Source organism: Crocodylus siamensis, chromosome 1 (assembly GCF_052110815.1).
Source record: "Crocodylus siamensis isolate JL-2025a chromosome 1, ASM5211081v1, whole genome shotgun sequence".
Lineage (NCBI taxonomy): Eukaryota > Metazoa > Chordata > Crocodylia > Crocodylidae > Crocodylus > Crocodylus siamensis.
This window is the reverse complement of record NC_143395.1, coordinates 70059504-70080921: the sequence shown is the minus strand read 5'-3', so window position 1 is coordinate 70080921 and position 21418 is coordinate 70059504. Positions and strand designations below refer to the sequence as shown.

General features: G+C 43.6%; 1 protein-coding gene across 2 annotated transcripts in view; it reads left to right on the top strand.

Moving 5' to 3' along the window:
- The window catches only part of RARS2 (arginyl-tRNA synthetase 2, mitochondrial), a 63974-nt gene extending 42569 nt beyond the window's left edge, over positions 1-21405 (top strand). Inside the window, exons 13-20 of one of the 2 annotated variants that reach the window (XM_090036296.1) lie at positions 3473-3549; positions 4765-4889; positions 6904-6971; positions 7070-7179; positions 8113-8208; positions 13129-13203; positions 14019-14082; positions 19026-21405. In XM_090036296.1, the coding sequence (XP_089892422.1) occupies positions 3473-3549; positions 4765-4889; positions 6904-6971; positions 7070-7179; positions 8113-8208; positions 13129-13203; positions 14019-14082; positions 19026-19112 (702 nt within the window). In that variant the 3' untranslated portion in view covers positions 19113-21405. The remainder of the gene's footprint in view (positions 1-3472; positions 3550-4764; positions 4890-6903; positions 6972-7069; positions 7180-8112; positions 8209-13128; positions 13204-14018; positions 14083-19025) is intronic. The other variant, XM_090036306.1, reaches the window with a different exon arrangement.
- Positions 21406-21418: the final 13 nt, after the last annotated feature.

The window sequence follows — 21418 nt, the reverse complement described above, 5'->3', positions numbered from 1 at the left end:
CCCTGAAGCAGCCTTAGGATATTAGTGGCCAGTTACTTTAACTCTTAATAACTATTTGGTCCCATGTGACTTGGTATCTTTTCATGCTTCCTGGACCTAATCCTTATGATACCCGCAGCAAAAATTTGAATCTTCAAGGTGGATTATTTGGCCATTGAAATTAGTCTCTGATAGAAGCTTGAAAGGGAAATTAACTCCTAAGTCTTCTAGTCAATATCTAATCTATCTTTTTCATAAGCATAAGGAATGGATTGCTAAACATTCACAGTTTTGAACACTGAGCCACATTTCTGGCACTGTTATCTCTTTGTATTGGCTGAACTTGCTGCTTGTAGAAGGGACGGATTAATATTGCAGGCTGATTTCAAGAAGACTGACCTGAAGTTATCTTACAATTAGGCCAGCCAATTGTGCTGAATTATGCCCAGTTACATGCTGGGAGTTTCTAATGTCTGTCACAAGCTGAGTTTTGTATGGTGTAAATTGGATTTGACCATAGGTTATCTGAGATCAGATTTCTATGAATCTAATCAATCAGTACAGAGGACTTTTGTATTTGGTAGATATATAATAGTTAAATACAATGGGTTGGGTCCCAATCTTGCATCTCAAATCTTATTATATAAGAAATGTACCCAAAGGTCTTTGAGTCTTATTTTATGAGATTATAAAGCTTTTTTAAAAACATTAAACTAGTTTATTGCTTGTAACTCTGCATAACATCATTCATAACAAATTTCACAGATCCAGCCACTTATTTCATGAAGGCCTCTAGGGACGTCAGCAAAACACAAAGTTCAGCATCTTACAAAAATCCGTAAGGTTTATGTTGGAGGCAGTAACAGTACCATAGTTAAGGTTCAGTTGAAGGTTCCACTCAAGCTGGGGGCTAAATTTCTTGATTATATTTTAGAAATAAATTGAAAAACATTCAGTAAGGGCAAGTGCAAAGTCATGCACTTGGGATAGAATAATTGCTTGCATAAATATGGACTGAGGATTGACTGACTACTACTTTTACAGTACTACTACAGTACTATGAAAAAGGATGTAGGAATTACAGTGGACAATACAATGAATATGAGCTAACAGTGTGCTCTTGCAAAAGGAAGACCAACAGCATCCTGGGTTGTATTAATAGGAGTGTTGCTTGCAAATCAAGGAAAATGGTTTTCCTGCTTTATTCAGGTCTGCTGAGGCCTCACCTGGAGTATTGTGTCCAGTTTTGGGCTTCACCCTTCAAAAAAGATGTGGACAAATTGGAGTCTATCAGAGAAGACTAGGAAACATGACTTAGAAGGAAAGACTGGAAGAAGTGGGATTATTTAGTTTGGAGACTAAATATATTGAATCAAATACCTGAAGGACAGTTAAAAAGAGGATGGAGCTAAATTATTCTCTGTGGCCACAAGGTGTTCCACAAGTGGACAAGGAGCCACAGTTTTAACTTGCAACAAGGGAAATTTAGGCTGGATACTAGGAAGAACATTCTCACTATAGCAGTGGTTAAGCACTGGAATATGTGGCCCAGATGTTGTGGAGTCTCTGTCCTTGGAAATTTAAGACTAGGTTAGACAAGTTTGACTGGGATGTTTTAATCAGGGGTGACCCTACCTTGAGGGGATTGGACTAGATGACCTCCTGAGGTCCCTTCTGCCCTCATCTTCTGTTCGAGGAATCAGACAAGTTTTAAACAGACTTTAAAAACCGTTTTTCATTAGTTTTTTTCCCTGACTCCCATAATATCACTCTGAGGCAGGGATAAAGTTGTTTCAGTGCCTTAATCCTGCATTCCCATATCTTTTAATAAGTTTGGATTTTTTTTTTAATTTTAGCTTGAGCTGCAGAACCACTGCATCCAAAACCCTAATCCAAGACTGCTTTTAGGATCATTACAATCTTCTGTAATGTAGTTTACCCTGAGTTACAGACATATACTATCAACCTAACCTCTTTTAGCAGTAGTTTTTAATCTGGATTTTTTTTTGTTATTAAATTCTAATATTAATCTATTTGAGACTATTGTAAAAGCTACCATCCTGCATTTATATCCCATTTAAAGGGCATGGTCCTGCCTAATAATTATAATAATAGGCAGACAGTTCTGTTTAGGTCCTTGATCCTATAGAAATTGACATGCCCAGTGTGATTATAGATACGTCAGATATCACATCTTGCTTGTTCAGAAGAGATGAGAAGGCTGTATGACTGCAATATGATGCTTTGAGGAACAAAACCTGCACTCATTGCTAGGTCTAGAAACTCCAGGCAGTAATCACCTTTGTACTTTGTTCTGACCTGTCAAATAGGGCTTGGGGGATTGATGTTTAAGAGTGAACAAGAATGGAGTAGTGGCAGGCTCTACCTTCTCAGCTGGGTGATAGGACCTGCATCACACGTAGTCAGGACCAAATCTGTTTTCCATTATGGAAAAAAGATTCATTCTTGTGGTGATAATTTTTTAAGTCACAGGACAGATTAATCAAAATTTGAGATTATGCAGACAATGCATATTTAATCTGAGGAGACGAGCACTGTACAGTGTGTGTGGTTACTGTGTGTATCTTGAGCATGGATACCAAGCCTCATAATTAGGGACCTGCCTAAATCGCAGTGAGACAAGGGGTTTTCACAGCTTGCTCACAGCACACAGAGCCAATTTCGCAGCTATTTTGTGGTGGCCCCGCCCTTCAGCGCTGATTGGCAGCCAGGTCTTGTCCCTTGGCACTGATTGGTGGAGAGGCCTCAGCGCGGGGCGGAGGGACAAGGAGGCAGCTGCCATCTTGTCTGCTGCCCTTCATACCATGCCGCTGGCCAGCACCTTCCCCTCCTAGCAATGAAGACTGGCTTCCACTGGGGAGCCAGCATTTTATTTTCATTGATTTTGTTGTTGTTGTTGATGTTACAGTTTCCATGAAATCTGCAAAACTGCAGATTTAAATAGGTCCCTACCCATAATTGCTGATATGTTATGTAAAAGCCATGGGTCTAATGGTGCTATGGTGTCAGAAGGGTTAGCCAAGAAGAGAGTGCCTCGTAGTTTTCAATGAAGCTTCTTGAGCCCAAGCAGGCACATTGTTGATAGGCTTTCATGAGTTTTCTATCCAGTACTTGAATTCAAAAGAACTGCAAGAGTTGATGATGATGTAAATCATGGGACAATAGCAAAAGCATTGCTGTGAATATGGAGGTGGCACTTGATGGGAGATGAGCAGAATCTGTGACTGCATCAGTGATGGCTGCAGTTTAATTCGGTGTCCTGGACTAAAATGGATATTTTAAAATAATCACTTTTCAAAAAGATAAAATACTTTTACTCTACTAAGGTGCCAGACCCTAATGTCCTAGTACTTAAGCTGATACTTAAGCTTAATACTTTTCAAGTCCAGTCTGCCTTCCTGTGTTTTAGGTGTGCTCTGTCCCTGCCTAAGTGGAAGTATTTTCTAAAATGCACCACTTTTTTCCCCCTAAGACAGATAAAAGTCAAAGCTCCCACTTTCAGAAACTGTTCCAGATACTGAAGCTCATGGACTGTGAATGGGCCGAGAGGTATGTAGGCATGTGTCATCATGTGTATCTTTTTTTATTGGGGTAGGCATATTTATAGAAAAATAAGAGATGATCATCAAAGAGCCTCTTAAATTTTGATGTGAATGTGAAAGTAGAAAAGGAGGAAATGACTCCTGTCAAAGACTTCATAGTACAGTATCGGTGTATGGTATACATAGATATGTTAAAAGCAATTATGCTTTTGGGGGGCATAGTTTTAGCAAAGATCTGAATTTGGGTTCATTTCAGTTCTGAAAAGCAAAAATCCATCACAAAAACACCATGATTGATTCTAATTGTTGTTGGCAATCTGAACACAGGTTAAAAGAGACTAAGTTCTGCTTAATGGAAGGATTTCTATTTACAAAAATGATTCTGGCTCCTTTTGCCCATATTAGAGTCAGACTAAAATTGTTTTATGTTTCTGAAAAACGGTGTTGTAAAAACAAGGCTAGTGTTTGGGTATCTTGCACAGTGAAATAACTTAAGTATTTTAGCACTGGTTTTGATTAAAATATATTCTTAGTTTAATGTAGGCATGATAAGATATTATGACCTACAGGTATAACTAATATATTTTCCATCCTGGGCAAAACCAGGTGGAGAGCAGAGGCTGGGGTTGGAGCTGAGATCAGTAGTTGTGTCAAAGGGACAGAGGGACTCAAAGACCCCAGCTACTGCTGCTGCATCTCTGTTCACAGCTGCTACTGCCCTGATGCAGGACTGCTGCTGCTGCTGCAGCAAGGACTTATTGGGACCCACCATTCTGGCAAACTGTCTGAGTCAGTGTTTAGGCTTCTGCCTCACTTGCCCACCTGTAGTTGTGTTACTGTTAATTCTCCTTTTTTGGATGCTTAGTTATCAGATTTGTATTGCTTTGATACTCTGATCTCATTGACTTCTCAAGCAACACCCTACATCCTCCTTTCCCTTATTTTACCGAGTAATTTATGTTAGCAAGCTGCTAGCATATAACCACCTCCTGAGAGCATGTGAATAATAGGTTGTCAGAAAAGTAATCCTTCTTGCCTAGTTGAGCAGTGTGCATGGCTGTGGTTGCTGCAGTGTGAGGTACTGACAAGTCACCAAATTGTTCACACTGGAACAACATTTGTGTTACTTCCAGATTCTGGTCCAGGGCTCTGCCCTGAGCAAACAATGCAGGCAGATTTGTTGATTAAATTATAATTTTGGGTCCTGTTGTTTTTAACACAGGTGTCAGCATGTGCCTTTTGGGCTAGTACAAGGCATGAAGACTCGAAGTGGAGAGGTGGTTTTCCTGGAAGATGTTTTGGATGAAGCCCGTACAAGGATGTTACAAAACATGGCTTCTGCAAAAAGTTAGCTGAGTCAGGTCTTACTCGTTTCTCTCTCAGAAAAATTGCAGTGCTCCTGTCCCTTACTCCCTCTACCGGCACTTCCCTAGGTCCAGTAATCCATCTGTCCTTTTCTGTCTCTGTGATATAAACAAAGTGGTAATAATACTTTGGGCCATGCTAGAATGTGAAATAACTTTTCCTCGTCACTGATTCCCAAGTATCTTGCAAAAGATTTTGTGCGTTTTGCTTCACAGTACCCCTGCAATCAAGGTAAGTTAATGTCCTTTTGGCAGGAAGTCAGGTTTTTCATCCTGTACTGATGTGGCAGATGAATGTCTAAGCTTGGGAACAGAACTTGGAAGTTGGTGATTTGCATCAGTGAAGGCATGCAGGAACTTCTGTAAATGCTACCTTTAACCTCTCTGTGCTTCACTTCCTGTCCTGTGAAGGGACAGTAATCCTTCCATGCTCCTGGGGTGGGCTGTAGGAGTGAATTTATTGACTTTTTGTGAAGTGCTCAGATGCTGCAGGTTAAACTTCAAAAGTGTTCAGGGCAAGTGGGTGCCTAACTCCCTTTGGATACCAGTGGGAGCTAGGCATACAACTGCCATCGAAAATCCTGCCTATCCTGATGTGGTCCATTTAAGTACTTGGGGAGAAGCTTCTTGGCTTACTGTTAACTGAGCATAGCTCTTCTGCCACTTACCTTTCCATGCTTATAGCTGCTCTTTCTTCTACACGGTTTATTCAGGCCCTGTTATCTGTGCAGTCTTTAATGCCTCCTTATGTTCCCTTCTGCCTCAGTCATGCTGGATCTGTTCCTGGATTAGTCTCCCTCCTGTGTAATAAACATCCTCCCTCACCAGCTTTCTATTCATATTGTAAACCTCTTTTCTGCATGGCCTTTCACTGCTGATTTTTGCCTTAGCTCTGACCACGTCTTTCCTTATCATCCTTCTTTGAAGTGTACCTGCCATATATGGATTGCAAACTCTTCTGGGCCAGGGATACATTTAAGCTGTTTGTTAAAGCATCATATAAACCTGTAGTATTGTATGAATAATAATTTGAACCGGGGGTGCTCAACCCCTGGCTGGCCAGTCAGATCTGGCCCCCGGCATGGTCTTCTGCCCTGTAGGGCTTCCCATGGGTCAAAAAAATGTCCCTGCTACTAAACTTCTGGACCCGTGTAGCCCCACAGGCTGAAGAGCATGGCCCTGCTCACTGGATTAGTTTGCACATGGCCCCATCTCAAGGCAGGGGCAGTCCCACACCACTCATCTGGCTCATGGGGCCAGAAAACTGAGCACCACTGATTTGAATCACTGTCTGATACTGCAGGATTTTAATAAGTTTAATTTTGCTGCCAGCTTATTGGAGGGTGGAGGGAACTCGGCACTGAACTGGGGAGAGGCAAAACCGTGGGGATTCAAAAACCAGTGTGCTCAAATTCTCCTCTCAGTGGAACAGGCCTGTGTTAGTGTCACTGTTTTGCTTCCTGGCACTAAACCCATGTGCTGTGCAGCAGCACTTCTGCCACTTGCCATGGGTCCACTCCTGCTGCACTCATAAAGGGGTGGGGCTGAAGAGTTTGTCGTTGAGGCTCTTGAGGGTGCTGTGAGTACATGGCCCAGTGGATTTTCTAGTTACAGAAAGAAACCCCTTGTTTCAGGAGAAGAAACTGAAATCTTGCCACCACATACTATTTGCCCTGTGCTGTGCAGGAGGGTGGGTTGGGCTATCATACTAGTCCCTTCTGGCCTTAAAGCTTCACAAATCATACTGAGCAAAAAAAGTGCTAGTCTGTGGTACTGGCATGGGTTAACTTCCAAAGCGGTTTTATAACCTGGTCCTATTTGTCCTGGCTCCCTGGCAGGTGGTTTTGGGTTGTTGTTTGTTTGTTTTGGGGGGGGGTGTTGTTTTATCTTTTTGTTACTTTTGACCAAATCTGTTGTCAGCACCTGTAGCTCTGACTCCAGGAGGCCATTTCACTGTCACAGAGTGACAAAATCTATTTTTGCTTGTACCTGTTCAGCAACTAAAGAACTGGAAAACCCTCTTGAGACTGCAGAAATGGTTGGGCTTGCAGCGCTCATCATTCAGGTCTGTTTGAACCATTTTCCAAAGTTTGCTTCTTTGAAAGAATATACATTGGCACTAAGAGCAATAGCTGCATGACACTTACTTACCTTTCATTTTAGGATTTCAAGGGCCATCTCTCATCTGATTATCAGTTTTGCTGGGATCGGGTTCTCCAGAGTCGAGGAGACACAGGTGTGTTCCTGCAGTACACACACGCCAGACTCCACAGGTAAGAGGATAATTCAGAGTGGGGCAATTTTCCGTTTAACTTCAGTGCCTCAATAACAGTTGGAAGCAAGGAAACCTCTACTCAGATTTAACACAGTCTCGCTTCTCTAGTTGAGGTGAATGCTTACAGTAAACATCCCCGAGGCCCCACAGAACAGTAAGCTAATGAAGATGGAACTTGTAACCCATCTCCCTGTGGCTGGTGGAGGAGACCATAATCATTTCCCTGGCCTGGCATACCACGGCATACTTCTGTCGTAGTAACTTCTAGTTGTAGCAACCTCCTTTAATGCCTGCTGTAAATTAGGAAAACGGGCCTTCAACAGGGCAGCCTCCAGATCAGGGCAGCACAGTGATTCTCTGAAGTTGCCAAGAAATTTGACTCTGCTAAACACACCTTACTAAAGCATTTAGTTTAATAAGCTGACTGGACTGTCACTGACTCTGATGACAAACATCAGCCTTTATTACGTTCATCTGGGAATTTCCAAAATATACTTTTAAGGATTTCTAAAAATTCTTAAAATAAATATTATATTTCAAGATAAATCACTTGTTTTGATGGCAAACTGTTGACATAAGTAAGCACAGACCTAGTCAGACTCCTCAGTTGGTTTGTTCGCATTTGAGAAAGTCAAGCTTGATGGAGTTCTTTTAAACTATATTTTTTCTTCCAGTTTGCTCTCTAGGTCGCTAATAAATGCTCTCAACATCTGGCTGAAGTTTATGGTAGCTTTTTGTCTTGGATTGAAATCAGTCCAGTACACATTTTATTCAGTTTGACCAAGGAAAGTAGATATAGTGAATAAAATGAAAACTGGGGAGGGAGGGAGGGTATTCAAGCCTAATTTGCCTTTAATTTCTATGCAGCTTTACCAAGAGTATGTTTAATTCAATATTTTATTCTCTGACACTGTGCTCTCCTGTTTTCTAGTTTAGAGCAAATGTGCGGAAATGGGCAACTTGCCAACTTTAATGCAGCATGTTTACAAGATCCACAAGCCCTATCAATCCTTCAGCATCTTCTCAGGTATTGATGATTTCCTTCCAGATATTATCTCCTGAGAAGCCATGTCTTAGGGGTTGTGACCTGCATGGTGAACAAGTTATATTGTATAATAGAAAAAGAAAGTACTTACCATGTGAGAAAATGTCCCCAGGACATGTGGAATGGAGCATCTTCCTCAGCTGCCAGCAGCCACCAGGGATACCCACAAATCGATGTCTATGAGGGATTTCATACTTTTCACTGATAATTCTCCCAATGGAAGGGAGGGGCCATCACCAGGGAGGATTTTACTGTGGTTGCTTGGGGATGCAGGGGGGCAGTCAGGAAGGCCAAGGTGGAGATGGAACTGGGACTAGCTTCCCGGATCAAGGACAACAAGAAGTCCTCTTTTAAATACATAGGGGGTAAAAAGAAGGTTCCGGGTAACATGGCGCCCCTGCAGGACACACTAGGAAATTTGGTCGTCACACCAGATGACAAAGCCAACATATTTAATGATTTCTTTGCCTCCATTTTCCTGAACAGGGACTGGAACAGTCACCCCCCCCCTGCTGGACCCCCTTAAATCCCAGGGGAGGTGCACCTAGGTCAAGGATTAGTGAGGAACTAGTTAGGGAACTTCTGAAGGGACTGGATGTATTCAAATCAGCTGGTCCAGATGATCTCCACCCCACAGTGCTGAGGAATTAGCAGAGGTCATTGCAGGACCCCTGGCACGCCTTTATGAGCCGCTTTGTGGTGCTCTGGTGTGGTGCCAGAGGACTGGAAGAGGGCCAGTGTGGTTCCCATCTTCAAAAAGGGGAGGAAGGAGGACCCGTGAAACTATAGGCCAGTTAGTCTTACCTCAATCCTGGGCAAGCTTTCTGAGAATTATTCTGGCGCATATCCATGAGGGGCCAGCAGGGGAGATCATGCTTAGGGGCAACCAACATGGGTTCATTAGTGGCAGGTCCTGTCAGACCAACCTGGTGGCCTTCTACAACCAGGTCACCAAATCCTTAGGTGCAGGGGTAGCAGTGGACATAATCTTCCTGGACTTTCGGAAGGCCTTTGACACTGTCTCTCACCCCATTCTCATTAAGAAACTGGGGGGCTGTGGTGTAGACACCCACACAGTCAAATAGGTCGCCAACTGGCTGGAGGGCCGCACCCAGAGAGTGGTGGTGGATGGGTCATTTTCGACCTGGAGGGACGTGGGAAGTGGGGTTCCGCAGGGCTCAGTCCTTGGGCCCGCACTGTTCAACATCTTCATTAGCGACTTGGACGAGGGGGTAAAAAGCACCCTGTTCAAATTTGCTGATGACATTAAGATGTGGGGGGATGTGGGCACGCTAGAAGGAAGGAATAGGCTACAATTGGACATAGAGAGGTTACAGGGGTGGGCGGATGAGAATAGGATGGCATTCAACACCGAGAAGTGCAGAGTGATGCACCTGGGGAGGAACAACCAGCACCATACCTATAGGTTGGGGAACTCCCTTCTCATCAGTGCAGAGGCAGAAAAGGATCTTGGAGTCGTCATTGCTGCCAACATGAACATGGGCCGGCAGTGTGGGGATGCAGTCGAGAAGGCCAACCGTACCTTGTCATGCATCCACAGATGCATCTCAAGCAGGTCCAAGGAGGTGATCCTCCCCCTCTATGCGACACTGGTCAGGCCGCAGTTGGAGTACTGTGTCCAGTTCTGGGCGCTGCACTTCAAGAGGGATGTGGACAACATGGAGAGGGTCCAGAGGAGGGCCACTCACATGATCAGGGGGTAGCAGGGCAAACCCGACGAGGAGAGGCTACGGGACCTGAACCTGTTCAACCTCCACAAGAGAAGGCTGAGGGGGGATCTAGTGGCCTGTTACAAACTAGTCAGAGGGGACCAGCAGACACTGGGGAAGTCCCTGTTCCCCTGTGCAGTACCAGGAGTGACCAGGAATAATGGTCACAAGCTGGCAGAGGGTAGATTTAGGCTAGATATCAGGAGGCACAACTTCATGATCAGGGCGGCTAGGGTCTGGAACCAACTTCCAAGAGAAGTGGTGCTGGCTTCTACCCTGGGGGTCTTTAAGAGGAGGTTAGATGAATACCTTGCTGGGGTCGTTTGACCCCAGTACTTTTTCCTGCCATGGCAGGGGGTCGGACTTGATGTGCTCAGGTCCCTTCCGACCCTAGTAACTATAAAACTATTAACATTTTCAAAAAGCTGAGCAAGCAGTATTATCCCCGTTATGTAGGTTAGGGGATTTCCCAGAGGTGGAAAGAAAGCCCAGGTCTGTCTGTGGTGATTTACTGTAACCATCTTGGCACTGTGGAAAGTGCATCTTTTTAGGACAGGGGATTTGTATTAAATATCCTCCAGCATCTTGATGTCTTTGAACTGCACCAGGAAGACATTTTCTAATAACTCCACAGCTGAATGTTTCAGGGCTCTGCATCTGCCCCACACACCTCCCACCTTGTAACCAGGAGCAGAAGCTTCTTGAAGCTGTTCCATAATACCCACATACCTGTGCCCCCACTAGCTGTCAAAACCTACCCCTGAGGTTTTGGTTGTGGCCTTTGACACCAGAACAAAAACAGCTGGCCTTTGAACTGGTCAGTTCTAGGCATTATTAACCTGGAAAAATGTTTGCAGATCAGTGAATCCCTTGGGCTAGTAGATTTATGGTAGCACTTTGCCCCATAAAAGCTGACCTAATTATTCTGCTTGTCACATCTTTTTGTTTGATCGCAGCTTGAGAATTTACTGAAACTTGCACCATCAATCATTTCCTAGTGCTCTTAAGCACCCTTGAATAAACCAACTCGTGATGATAACCATTGCACTAACAAACTGACAATTGCTGAAGACTATTTTCTACAGCCACAGCCCCGCTGTAGACTAGAGTTGCCAGTTACAATGTTGCACCAAAGCCTAGGCAGAGCCATTAATCTGGTGCATAAGAGAATCAATTGTAAACTGATAGAGATGGCCTACCACAATGGGATCCTAGTTGTGACTTGGGGCCCTTACATGCTACACTAAAACAAAATAATAAGGGTTGGCTTTGTGGTGTGCCTTCAGGGGAGGGTCACATGGAGCATTCCCTTCCCTAGAACTACAGTTCCCCTGGGATTATCAACTCCTGTCCTTATCCTGACTCCACTCCCTAAGTTCTGCTGTAACCGGATAGTGAGAGAGAAGGTTGCCAATGGTCTCCGCTTCTCAAACAATACTGTTTGCTGGGGCAGGCTTGGAAATGCATCCAAGAATAGAATGGCAATGGATTCCCTTTCATGATTGTGCTTTGGAAGGGACCAGGCCTTGAAGATCAAAACAAAGTGTGTCCAGCAGGTGCTAGATAATTTCTGCCAGCCACTGCACAATAGGACTATTACAGTTATCTCTACAAATCTGTACGTTTGAGCTGTGATGTGGTATTTGCCAGACTGTATTTCAGTATTTTGTAAACCCAGCATTTTATGAGACTCCCTTTAACTATTGAAACTTCAGAGCCACTTTTATTAACATTATTTACTGGACTGCTTTTTGACAGTTGTTTTCTGCCCACTAGAATCCACAATGAGCATTGGGAGATAACACAATCTAAAAGCAAAGCTTGCTCCTAAAGTATTGTCAGCTTCGCTTTGGAGCAGCTGTGGTGAGCTTTGAAATCTGTAATATTGAGGAGATTTGTGAAGCAGCATCAACAGAATAAATGAACGAGATGGAAAAATGAGTTGGGTATAATATTCAGAGACCAGTTTTAAAATGGTACTTGTGTTTGGCATTGGTGCTGATCCCAGCTGTTGTAGTGATTGTGAGAGCACTGGTGTCAGTATATCTACTTATCCAAGGCCCTGGAGCCTGCTGTCGATGGTCAGCTTCCTTTAGGACAGTGTCTTCTCCAGAAGCGGGTCGCCTGCTTGTTCTTCTGTCTCAGTAGGTCAGGTTCTGGATGAGGGCGCCACTGAGGGTCCTGCTTCACTGCCTTTTATCCCTTTCTGGCAGACTTGTGTGATCCCCCAGTATCATTTTGGCTGCCCAATCCAGAGATCGCCATCCCACATGGGTCCTGAGTAGTGCCTGACAGCTATTAGTCACAGCGGTCTTGCCTGGCCAGTAGTGCAGTTTTGGGGGTCAGTTTGTAATTTTGATTAATTAATAATGGTATTGTTAAGAGTTGCAGGAATAGTCAATCAGGTGGGTGCTCAGTCCCAGGAATCAGTTCCTTGGGCTGATTAGCCTAAAATGGCTTGTAGAGTAGAATTTTGTAATGATAAGTTCCTCTGGCTAGGCTATGGTCATTTAATACACTCATACTGATCTTCATACACTCGCATTCACTCAAGGGGGACCGGCCCAATGTAGCAGATTTTATCATTTTACAATTACAACTTCAATGCAGTTTTTAATAATGGTTCAGGGTGTAACTTCATTCTACAGGGAGTACATTTCTTAAGGGTCTAAAAGTATAAAATGTAAAATACAAACTGTCATGGAAAAGGTGAGACAGATGAAATATAAAAATGCACTCTGAGAAATATATAAAAATGCAATGTGAGGTAGTGAGGATCAAAGGCTACTGGGGAGTGAGTGAGTTAGGTAGCACACAATATATTTACAGTCTTTGAAGTGGATATTTTAGTTCTTTTGCTTTCTTTAGTGACACTGAGCTTACTTGATATGTAGATGTAGTTTCTAGGTTTCTCCTACAGAAAGCCACTTCAGCTTTCTGGCTTGCTCTGAGCCTTGCCACACCTATGCAATGAGTGCGCTAGGTCTCTGCCAATACTTAGAAGGAAAAAAAATGCACAAAATGGGGGGGAGGGAGATGCAGGCAAGAAGGGGCTTCTGTTATATCAATGTCCAGAAAGTGAATGTACAAAGGGGGCTTTCTGCTACACTGTCATCTATTTCCTTGTAGTTGCAGGCTGCTCCCTGAACTGTCCTCTGTCTCTTCTCTTCAGGTATGATGAGGTTCTGTACAAATCCTCTGAAGAGCTTCAGCCCAAGCACATTGTCAGCTACCTCCTAACACTCAGGTGAGGACAGATACTATTGGCAAGAAGCTTTGATTCTTAATTGCACTAGGATCAAACCCCAGGAATGCCTTCTCATCAACACAGGCACAGCCTGGATTTGCAAGCTTCTGAGTTTTCTGTCCTAGCGCTGTGTTTTGTGTCTGGCACTAACCCTCTGCCTGCTGTGCTGCACCCCTTCTGCCAGCAGGAAGGGCAGCATGTGGAGCTGAACGTTTTAGGTCTTCTGGGCTTGAGAGGGAAAAAATAGCACTCCGGCTGGTGTAATTCAGTAAAACAATTACAATTGGGTTTGTTAACGAAGTGACAGTGAGGCCCCCTCCCCCAAATATTACAGTTCCCCAGACCCAGTAACCCTTGGTCTCTAGGATAGTCTTACAGTCAGCAATAAGTGGACCAAGTCACTTCTTCCTTCTAGAAGCATGTATGAGCTGTTGAACACATCATCCAGCCGTGACTAGCCCCTGAAGCCCTTTTAGAAAGTGATCCAAGTGATCCTGTAGGGTGGGATGGATGGTCTGTACCATTAGTGGAACTGAAATGTGATATTTGATCACAGATTTTTGATCTGCAGATTTTTTTAATTTTGTCTAGAAAGAAGTCTGTAAAGACCTACCCTTTCTAATGCCACATCACAGAGACCAAGAACTCTCCCTCAGTGAAGCTAAAAAAAAAAAAAAGGTTAGGTTGTTCAGTGAGGTAACAGCCACTCCACACAGCAGTCAGTAACTCTTCAACCTTGGCACTTCCACCCCCCAGATTCCAATAGCTTCTGTAGCCCACATAACAGGTCTTTTCAGCTGCTCTTTCTTTTCCAGCCATCTTGCAGGTGCAGCACATGAAACTCTCCATGTGAAAGGCAGCGCTCCTGAAATAGCACAGGTACTAACACTGATTGCATAACTATATTTCGCTAAGGGTACATTGAATTAAACTCTGAGTTCTAATTCAGACAAATACCTGGTTAGGAAAACACATCTGTGGGCTCAAATAGCTCAAACCAAGAGGTTCGGGCTACATGAAGCACCCACTCAGGGACAAGGTTAAGCTTGGTTCTGATCAGCATAAGATAGGTTTGGATAAAGAAGCTGGTGGTAATTGGTGCAGCCTCACCTTTAATTGAGAGGGCTACCTCTGGATCTCTTCAACAACACCCTGAACAGTTGGTAGAGGCCTGTGGGGTTAGACTGTCTTACTAATATGGAAGCTGGAAGTTCAAGACCAGAACAGTGGAGGCTGTCCCCTCACTGCACCTCCTTGCTGAACCACTAGAGCTTTTTAGCAACTATTCCTGAGAGGGCTATCCTCTGACAGTTTCCTTCAATCTTACACAAGAGGAGAGAGTGATGAGGTAACTAATAGGGCTGTGCGAAATTTTGCCGGGTGTTTCATTTTGATGCTGTTTCAACTTATTTCAAGCTCAAAACAGCAAAAACAAAACAAAAGGCTTCGGAACAGTTTCAAAATGAAAGGAGGGCACTTGAAATGTTTCTAGTTTGGAAGCTGGGCTTGCTTGGAGGGAAACAGAAAGTAAGGAGGGGGAGGGGAAAGGACTGCTCTGATATTGACTGTGTAGCTGGCCAGTGACTGTGATCCTTCCCTGAGGTCCCCTCCAATCCCAGTGCTCTGGGGGAGGGATGGAAAAACATCCACACCTCAACACACGCAGACAGTCACAGGTCATGAGTTTTGCTTGTCATCAACTTGAGGTCTAATTTCCCAGAAACCTGTGCACCTATCTCCTTGAAAGCTGGCAGGCTTCATGGCCTCAGCAGGGGCCTACCGTGCTTGCTGTTTTCACCCCACTGTGCCCTCTCTCTCTCTCTCTCTCACACACACACGTTTTTTTTTTTGCTGTGAACAGTTTCAGGTGCGGTTTCCCAGAAACCCCTGCACCTATTTCCTTGAAACTTGACAGGCTTTGCAGCCTCACAGGGGCTGCCCTCCCTGCTGTTTTCATTAAAACAAAGTTATAGGCAGTTTCATCATTCCCCATTATAACCTATGAGGAAAATGTCAAAACAGCATCGAACAGTTTTTTGACAAACAAAATGCAACAGTACTTTGAAACTCAAAACGAGACACTGTCCTGCAGAAACTGCGAAACGGAAGTTGAAACAAAATGGTGCTGTTTTGCACAGCCCTAACTAAATCTCTCCTCTCTTCCCAGCTACATATTCCAGGTTATCTATATTGCCATTCTGTCAAGAACATTTAAGCTGACAATTGCTGCTATGTGCCATTCCTAGCAATTGCAAAGTAAAAGGCTATAAGTGTTTTAGGGAGATGTCTGACTTCTTAGCTGTTCACAGTAAACAGCGCTCTGATTATATACCACCTCCTTATTTTATGACTGATTTGACAAGTAATTATCTAGCTGCCTTTGGTAGCTTCAGTATCAGTCTCTGCTATATTCAGTTGTGGAATAACAGCAGCAAAACTATCAGTGCACCATAGACTTGGGGCATAAAAGTTATCGTTTTAAGCTCTTAGTAAGTGACTTTTTGATGGATAAAGAAGTCAGCTTCCTGTAATCCTCACAAGTGATAAAAGTGGGTCTCTTCCTCCCCCTTGATGCTTACACACACTTCCTGAAGCTTAATCTCTTCTTGCTCTTTAAAGTGACCATTCGTAGAGCAAGTGGGCTTCAGCCCAACAAATATGGTAACAAAGAGATGACCTTTCTACCTTTTGGAAGCTGTTCCTTTTATTCTCAGAAACAAGAGAACAAGTCAAACAATGCAGACTCCAAGTGGAAATCTAACACCAGTGGGCAACCATCTCCACAAACTATACAATACAGCAGCTCTTACAAGCCCAGTGAGATTTGATACTGTTCTTCCAAGCCTACCAGGTCAAACCATTTATTGACATGGGAAACTATTCAGATCTTGCCCCCCTACAGTAGATTAATTGGTATGTGCAGTTAAACACCCCTTCTGGAGATGTGCTTTTTTTTTTTTTTCCACATCTATATAGGTTGTGTCTAAGCAGGTTTCCAGTTTTTGGGTTTTTTTAATCAACTTTATCCCTGTCCAGTTCTAGCTCTTGCTGTGCAGTCCAACATGTAACACAGGCCTACTCTGAGGCATGGACAGCATCTGTAGACAACACAGAATTCAGGTTCAATTAATGTTTTAAGAAAATTGAACTCCCAGTCAGAAAGGAACAAGGCATGAAAAGGGAGTAACTGGGAATGTGAGCAAACTCAGCCTGTGCTTTCCATGGATATCTAGGGCTACAGACAGATGCAACTTTTAACCAGTTTTAAAAGGGAGGAGAATTTGCTAGCTGTGAGCACACATCAGCTGTTACTGCTACGTGTTCTTATGCACTGATTTTGCTACACATCTATTGCTAATTTTAACTCTGAATCTGATAAATCTGTCTATACCCTGATACAGTTTGGAGAGGCAATTGAGATTTCCTTGAGCTACAACTGTGGATAGGACAGAACATTAATCATAGAATCATAGAAGTAGGGTCGGAAGGGACCTTGTAGATCTTCAAGTCTGACCCCCCCCACCGCCCGGGCAGGAAAAAAAGACTGGACTCAAATGAGTCCAGCCAGGTAGGCATCAAGCCTCTTCTTAAAGATCCCCAGGGTAGGAGCCAGCACCACTTCCCTTGGAAGTTGGTTCCAGCTCCTAGCTACCCTGTGAAGTAGTTCTTACGGATGTCTAATCTAAATCTACTCTCTAATAATTTGTGTCCATTGTTCCTTGTCATGCCAGAGGGCACTAGGGGAAATAGTGTCTCCCCTAAACCCTTCTGGTCCCCCCTCTAGTGAGTTTATAGACAGTCACCAGGTCCCCCCCTCAGCCTTCTCTTGTGAAGGCTGAACACGTTTAGGTCCCACAGTCTTTCGATGCAGGGTCTGCCCTGTAGTCCCCGGATCATGTGGGTGGCCCTCCTCTGGACCCTTTCAATGTTGTCCACATCCCTCCTGAAGTGGGGCGGACAGAACTGGACACAGTACTCCAGCTGTGGCCTGACCAGCGTTGCACAGAGGGCGAGGATCACCTCCCTGGCTCTACTTGAGATGCACCTGTGGATGCATGACAAGGTCCGGTTACCCCTGCCAACCGAGACCTCGCATTGTCGGCCCATATTCATCTTGGAGCCAGTAATGACTCCAAGATCCCTTTCTGCCTCCGTGCTCTCAAGAAGGGAGTTTCCCATTCTATAAGTGTGCTGCTGGTTACTACTGCCTAAGTGCAGCACCCTGCACTTGTCACCATTGAAACGCATCCTGTTTATGTCAGCCCACTCCTGTAACCTATCCAGATCTTGCTGCAGTCTTTCCCTCCCTACTAGTGTGCTCACCTCACCCCAAGTTTTGGTATCATCAGTGAATTTCAACAGGTTGCATTTCACCCTGTCGTCCAAATCGCTGATGAAGAAATTGAACAGCACAGGCCCCAGGACCAAGCCCTGGGGGATTCTGCTGCCCACTTCCCCCCAGGTTGAATATGACCCATCCACCACCACCCTCTGAGTATGCCCTTGAGCCAATCTGCAATCCATCTGACTGTGTAGGCATCAATGCCACAGTCGCCTAGTTTTTTAATGAGGATGGGGTGGGAGATGGTGTCAAAGGCCTTGCTGAAGTCTAGAAAGACTACGTCCACGGCAACACCTGCATCCAGTGCTTTTGTGACCTGATCATAAAAGGCAATCAGGTTGGTCTGACATGACCTGCCCCTAATGAAACCGTGCTGGTTGCCCTTGAGCATCATCCCTGAAGCTGGCCCATCACAGATGTGCTCCTTGAGGATCTTCTCAAAGAGTTTCCCAAGGACAGAGGTAAGACTGACGGGCCTATAGTTGCCCGGGTCCTCTCTCTTCCCTTTTTTGAAGATGGGGACCACGTTAGCTATCTTCCAGTCATCTGGCCCGAGCACCACGAGCGCTCATAATGCCGTGCCAAGGGCCCTGCAATAACCCCAGCTAGCTCCCTCAACACCCTGGGACGGAGAGCATCTGGACCCACTGACTTGAACACATCCAGCCCCTCCAGAAGCTCTCTAACCCGGTCCTCCCCAACCTGAGGTCTGGAGGCGTTCCCCTCAAGTCTGTCTGGCATCACAGCGGGGAAGTCCCGGTCCCTGCACAAGAAAACAGAGGTGAAGAATTGGTTGAAGAGTTCCGCTTTCTTCTCTGGCGCAACCACCAGATTGCCCAGCGTACTTTGCAGGGGCCCCACATTACCCCTGCAATGTATAATATGTCCATCAAATGTATATTATAGATGTTAAGATCTTAAAATCCATATTAAGGGAGTACAAATATATCAACAGCCTTGAAAACTTCTAGTAAAAAATGAATAATTCACCTGTTTTGCTTGCTACTCTGTTCTTGCAGGCTATATCATCTCATACAATCACAGCCATCTCTGGTCACCCCTTGGATAGGTTTCAACAGCTGAAAAACATTTTTCCTCTGTGGTCTGTGTTGAATGTAACTGCATAACTCCATCCCCTATTCACTGTCTGGCTTGAGACTGAAATGGTCTATACAAAATTTGAAATCAGTACCATTTCACCATTATCACCATTTGATCCCTTGACTGAAGATGAAAGTAGCTCTGGAGCTATTAGTTACCTACCATTTTATACTGTCTATGTTGTATGCATCCCAAACTTCCAACCCTTTCTCAGACATTGTAAAAAGAAAAAAAAAGATGACTTTCTGAAATGGTATCTTCTCTTTAAAACAGGCTGCTCCTAACCATTTCCTGGAAAAGATGATGGTTGGCTGCATTAGTTTACACAGCTGATCAGAGAAGATAATGTGACTGACTGATTCATCTCTTTGTTTTGCAGGCGAGACTCTGCCTCTTCCAGGCAGCACGTTTGGTTTTAGCTAATGGAATGAAACTCCTTGGAATCACACCTGTATTAAAGATGTAATAAAAAGGGCCCCTGCAATGTAAATGAAAATTTTCTAGTAATTTTTTTATAGATGTCAAGCTGTTGTAACAATCATTTGTACCCAAAATCTGCACTTTCACTTGTGCATTAATATAGTATTTGCAGCATCTTATGGATAGGACCCTGTTGTCTGCACCACTCACTTGCTCTCTCCCATTAATCATTTTAGTGTTTGAAGTAACCGAGGCTGGTTGATTTGCTTGAGTATAAATTGCTGGTCAGGTATAAATGAAAACAAAGCGACTGAGGTATGTATTTTGTAAGCAAGAGTGCAAGACCATGTCTTTGTAGTGCTAAAGAATTTTTCCCCCCTTGATCTACAGTTTTAAAATTAAAATTTTCTCCATGTAAGAGTTTTCAGTTGCAAATGCATCTCCTTTTCAACACAAGAGCCCCATCATCTTTCTGCCTGTTGTAACTAGTAATTTCCTAGTTGATAATGTATCAAATTGCATACTGTCTAAGGAATAGCTACGTTGTCAGGCAACAGCTGAGAGGCTTTTGATTTGTTTCAATCAGGTTGCCTCACACTAGCACCGACTCAAATCCTTATGGATATTCAGAAGTGAAGCATCTCACTGAACATTTCCCTTTCACTTACTCTTAACTCATGTTTATAGTCTACAAAAGTAGGTTTAACTTTTGTAATCTAAGGTTGTCTAAACATACTCAAATGTTTCCATGTTCCAAGCCTTTTTGCACTTTGTAGTGATTAAGCTCATCTAAACTTAGTATAATAGCGATGTGTGTCATAATGATGTGATTCCATTTAAGCAAATTAATGTTGGTTATTTTGTTTCTTCTGGATTTTACATTGTTCTTTTTGTCTCCCACTTTTCACCACCCATTTATCTTTTATATTGAAACTAGTTCTGGGGATAATGAAACAAAAGCAGCAGTTACCACATCACAATTTATTAATGGTACTTACTGAGCACCATGTGCAATGTCATTCTTATGGCACGTAAGAGCCACATGAAGATAGTAGATTGTCCACTGCTATTGTGAATGACTGCATGTAACAAAAAACCTTGTTTGTCAGACCAGCAAAATAAGCCACTGTGTTCTTGTAGGCTAGTTCTACAGGCAGCCACCACCCCTGCCAAACTCAATCTTAATGCTCTGTTTAAAATGAACTAAGGAATCTAAATTTATGATGAAGGGAAGAATAAAGGAAAGAACATTCTCATTTTATGAATCGGAGCCTGATTTGATTTCCCCCTCACCCCCACTGAATCAAATGAGTATGGTGAAAAGTAAATCAGATAAGCACCCAAGAATTTAGAAAGGGAAACAAACTAATATTTACTTTCTTCTTGCAAAGAAGTAGTACACCTGGTATCCTTTGCACTGAAGTATAGCACTGGCAAGGTGTTTTAAATGATGACCTTTTCCACCATGTAAACATTATCCAGATCTTTCTTCTTGCTATCAGTGCTCTTAATATGCCCCACTTCAGGTAAATGAAATTCAACTGATAGAGATGCATAAACAGCAGTTGGTTTGCCCATTCCTGCCTCATGGAAGAACTGAATAGTCCCCTTCCCCTTGAATCCTTCATCTTGTTTCCTCTGGCAAAAACAAGGCAAAATAGGAAAAAAAAAAAAAAAGGAAGGAGTCTGAAGCAAGGAAGTAATGAATCTTCTCCCAAGCTACTATTTCTTTCTTTTCAGTAATCGTAAGTCCCAGGGCAGCTTTTGATATTCAGCTATTAACCCCATCTCCCTCTCATGCAGCAGAGTTCTCCCACTCTTGGATGCCTCTGTCAAGCAGAGAAAATTCCTACAGGCAGCAGTAGTGGAGAATGGGGTATGTCTGCCGCCACCACCACTGTCATGTCATTATACCCCAACCCATATTCCTGCTCCCTATAATTTCAGGGCTTTAGAGAGCCTGAATAGAGTCAACCACTATCTTTTGGCTCAATTCTCTGTTCTGCCTGTTACCGCTGCCATTATGGACAGAAAAGCCTCCTAAGCTCTCTGGAGTAGTGTAAGGATACACCCAGGTACATTCAGTATTGCTACTTCCATTTTGTTTGTGTAAGTCTTTCTTCAACTTTTAAAATACAGGAGAAAAATAACTGCAAACGTGCTTTGGAGGGGTAAGTCCTCTTGTAACTCACTCCAGAAATGCACAAATGGCTTATTCTAACGAACACAAGGGCATCCACTACTGTCAGTGTGGGAAAGTTTACACAACTGTACAAGCACTATGTGTTTTAAAACAAATCTTGATTTTGGCAGGAACTCCTGCTTTAAAATAAACATTCAAATGCTCAAACT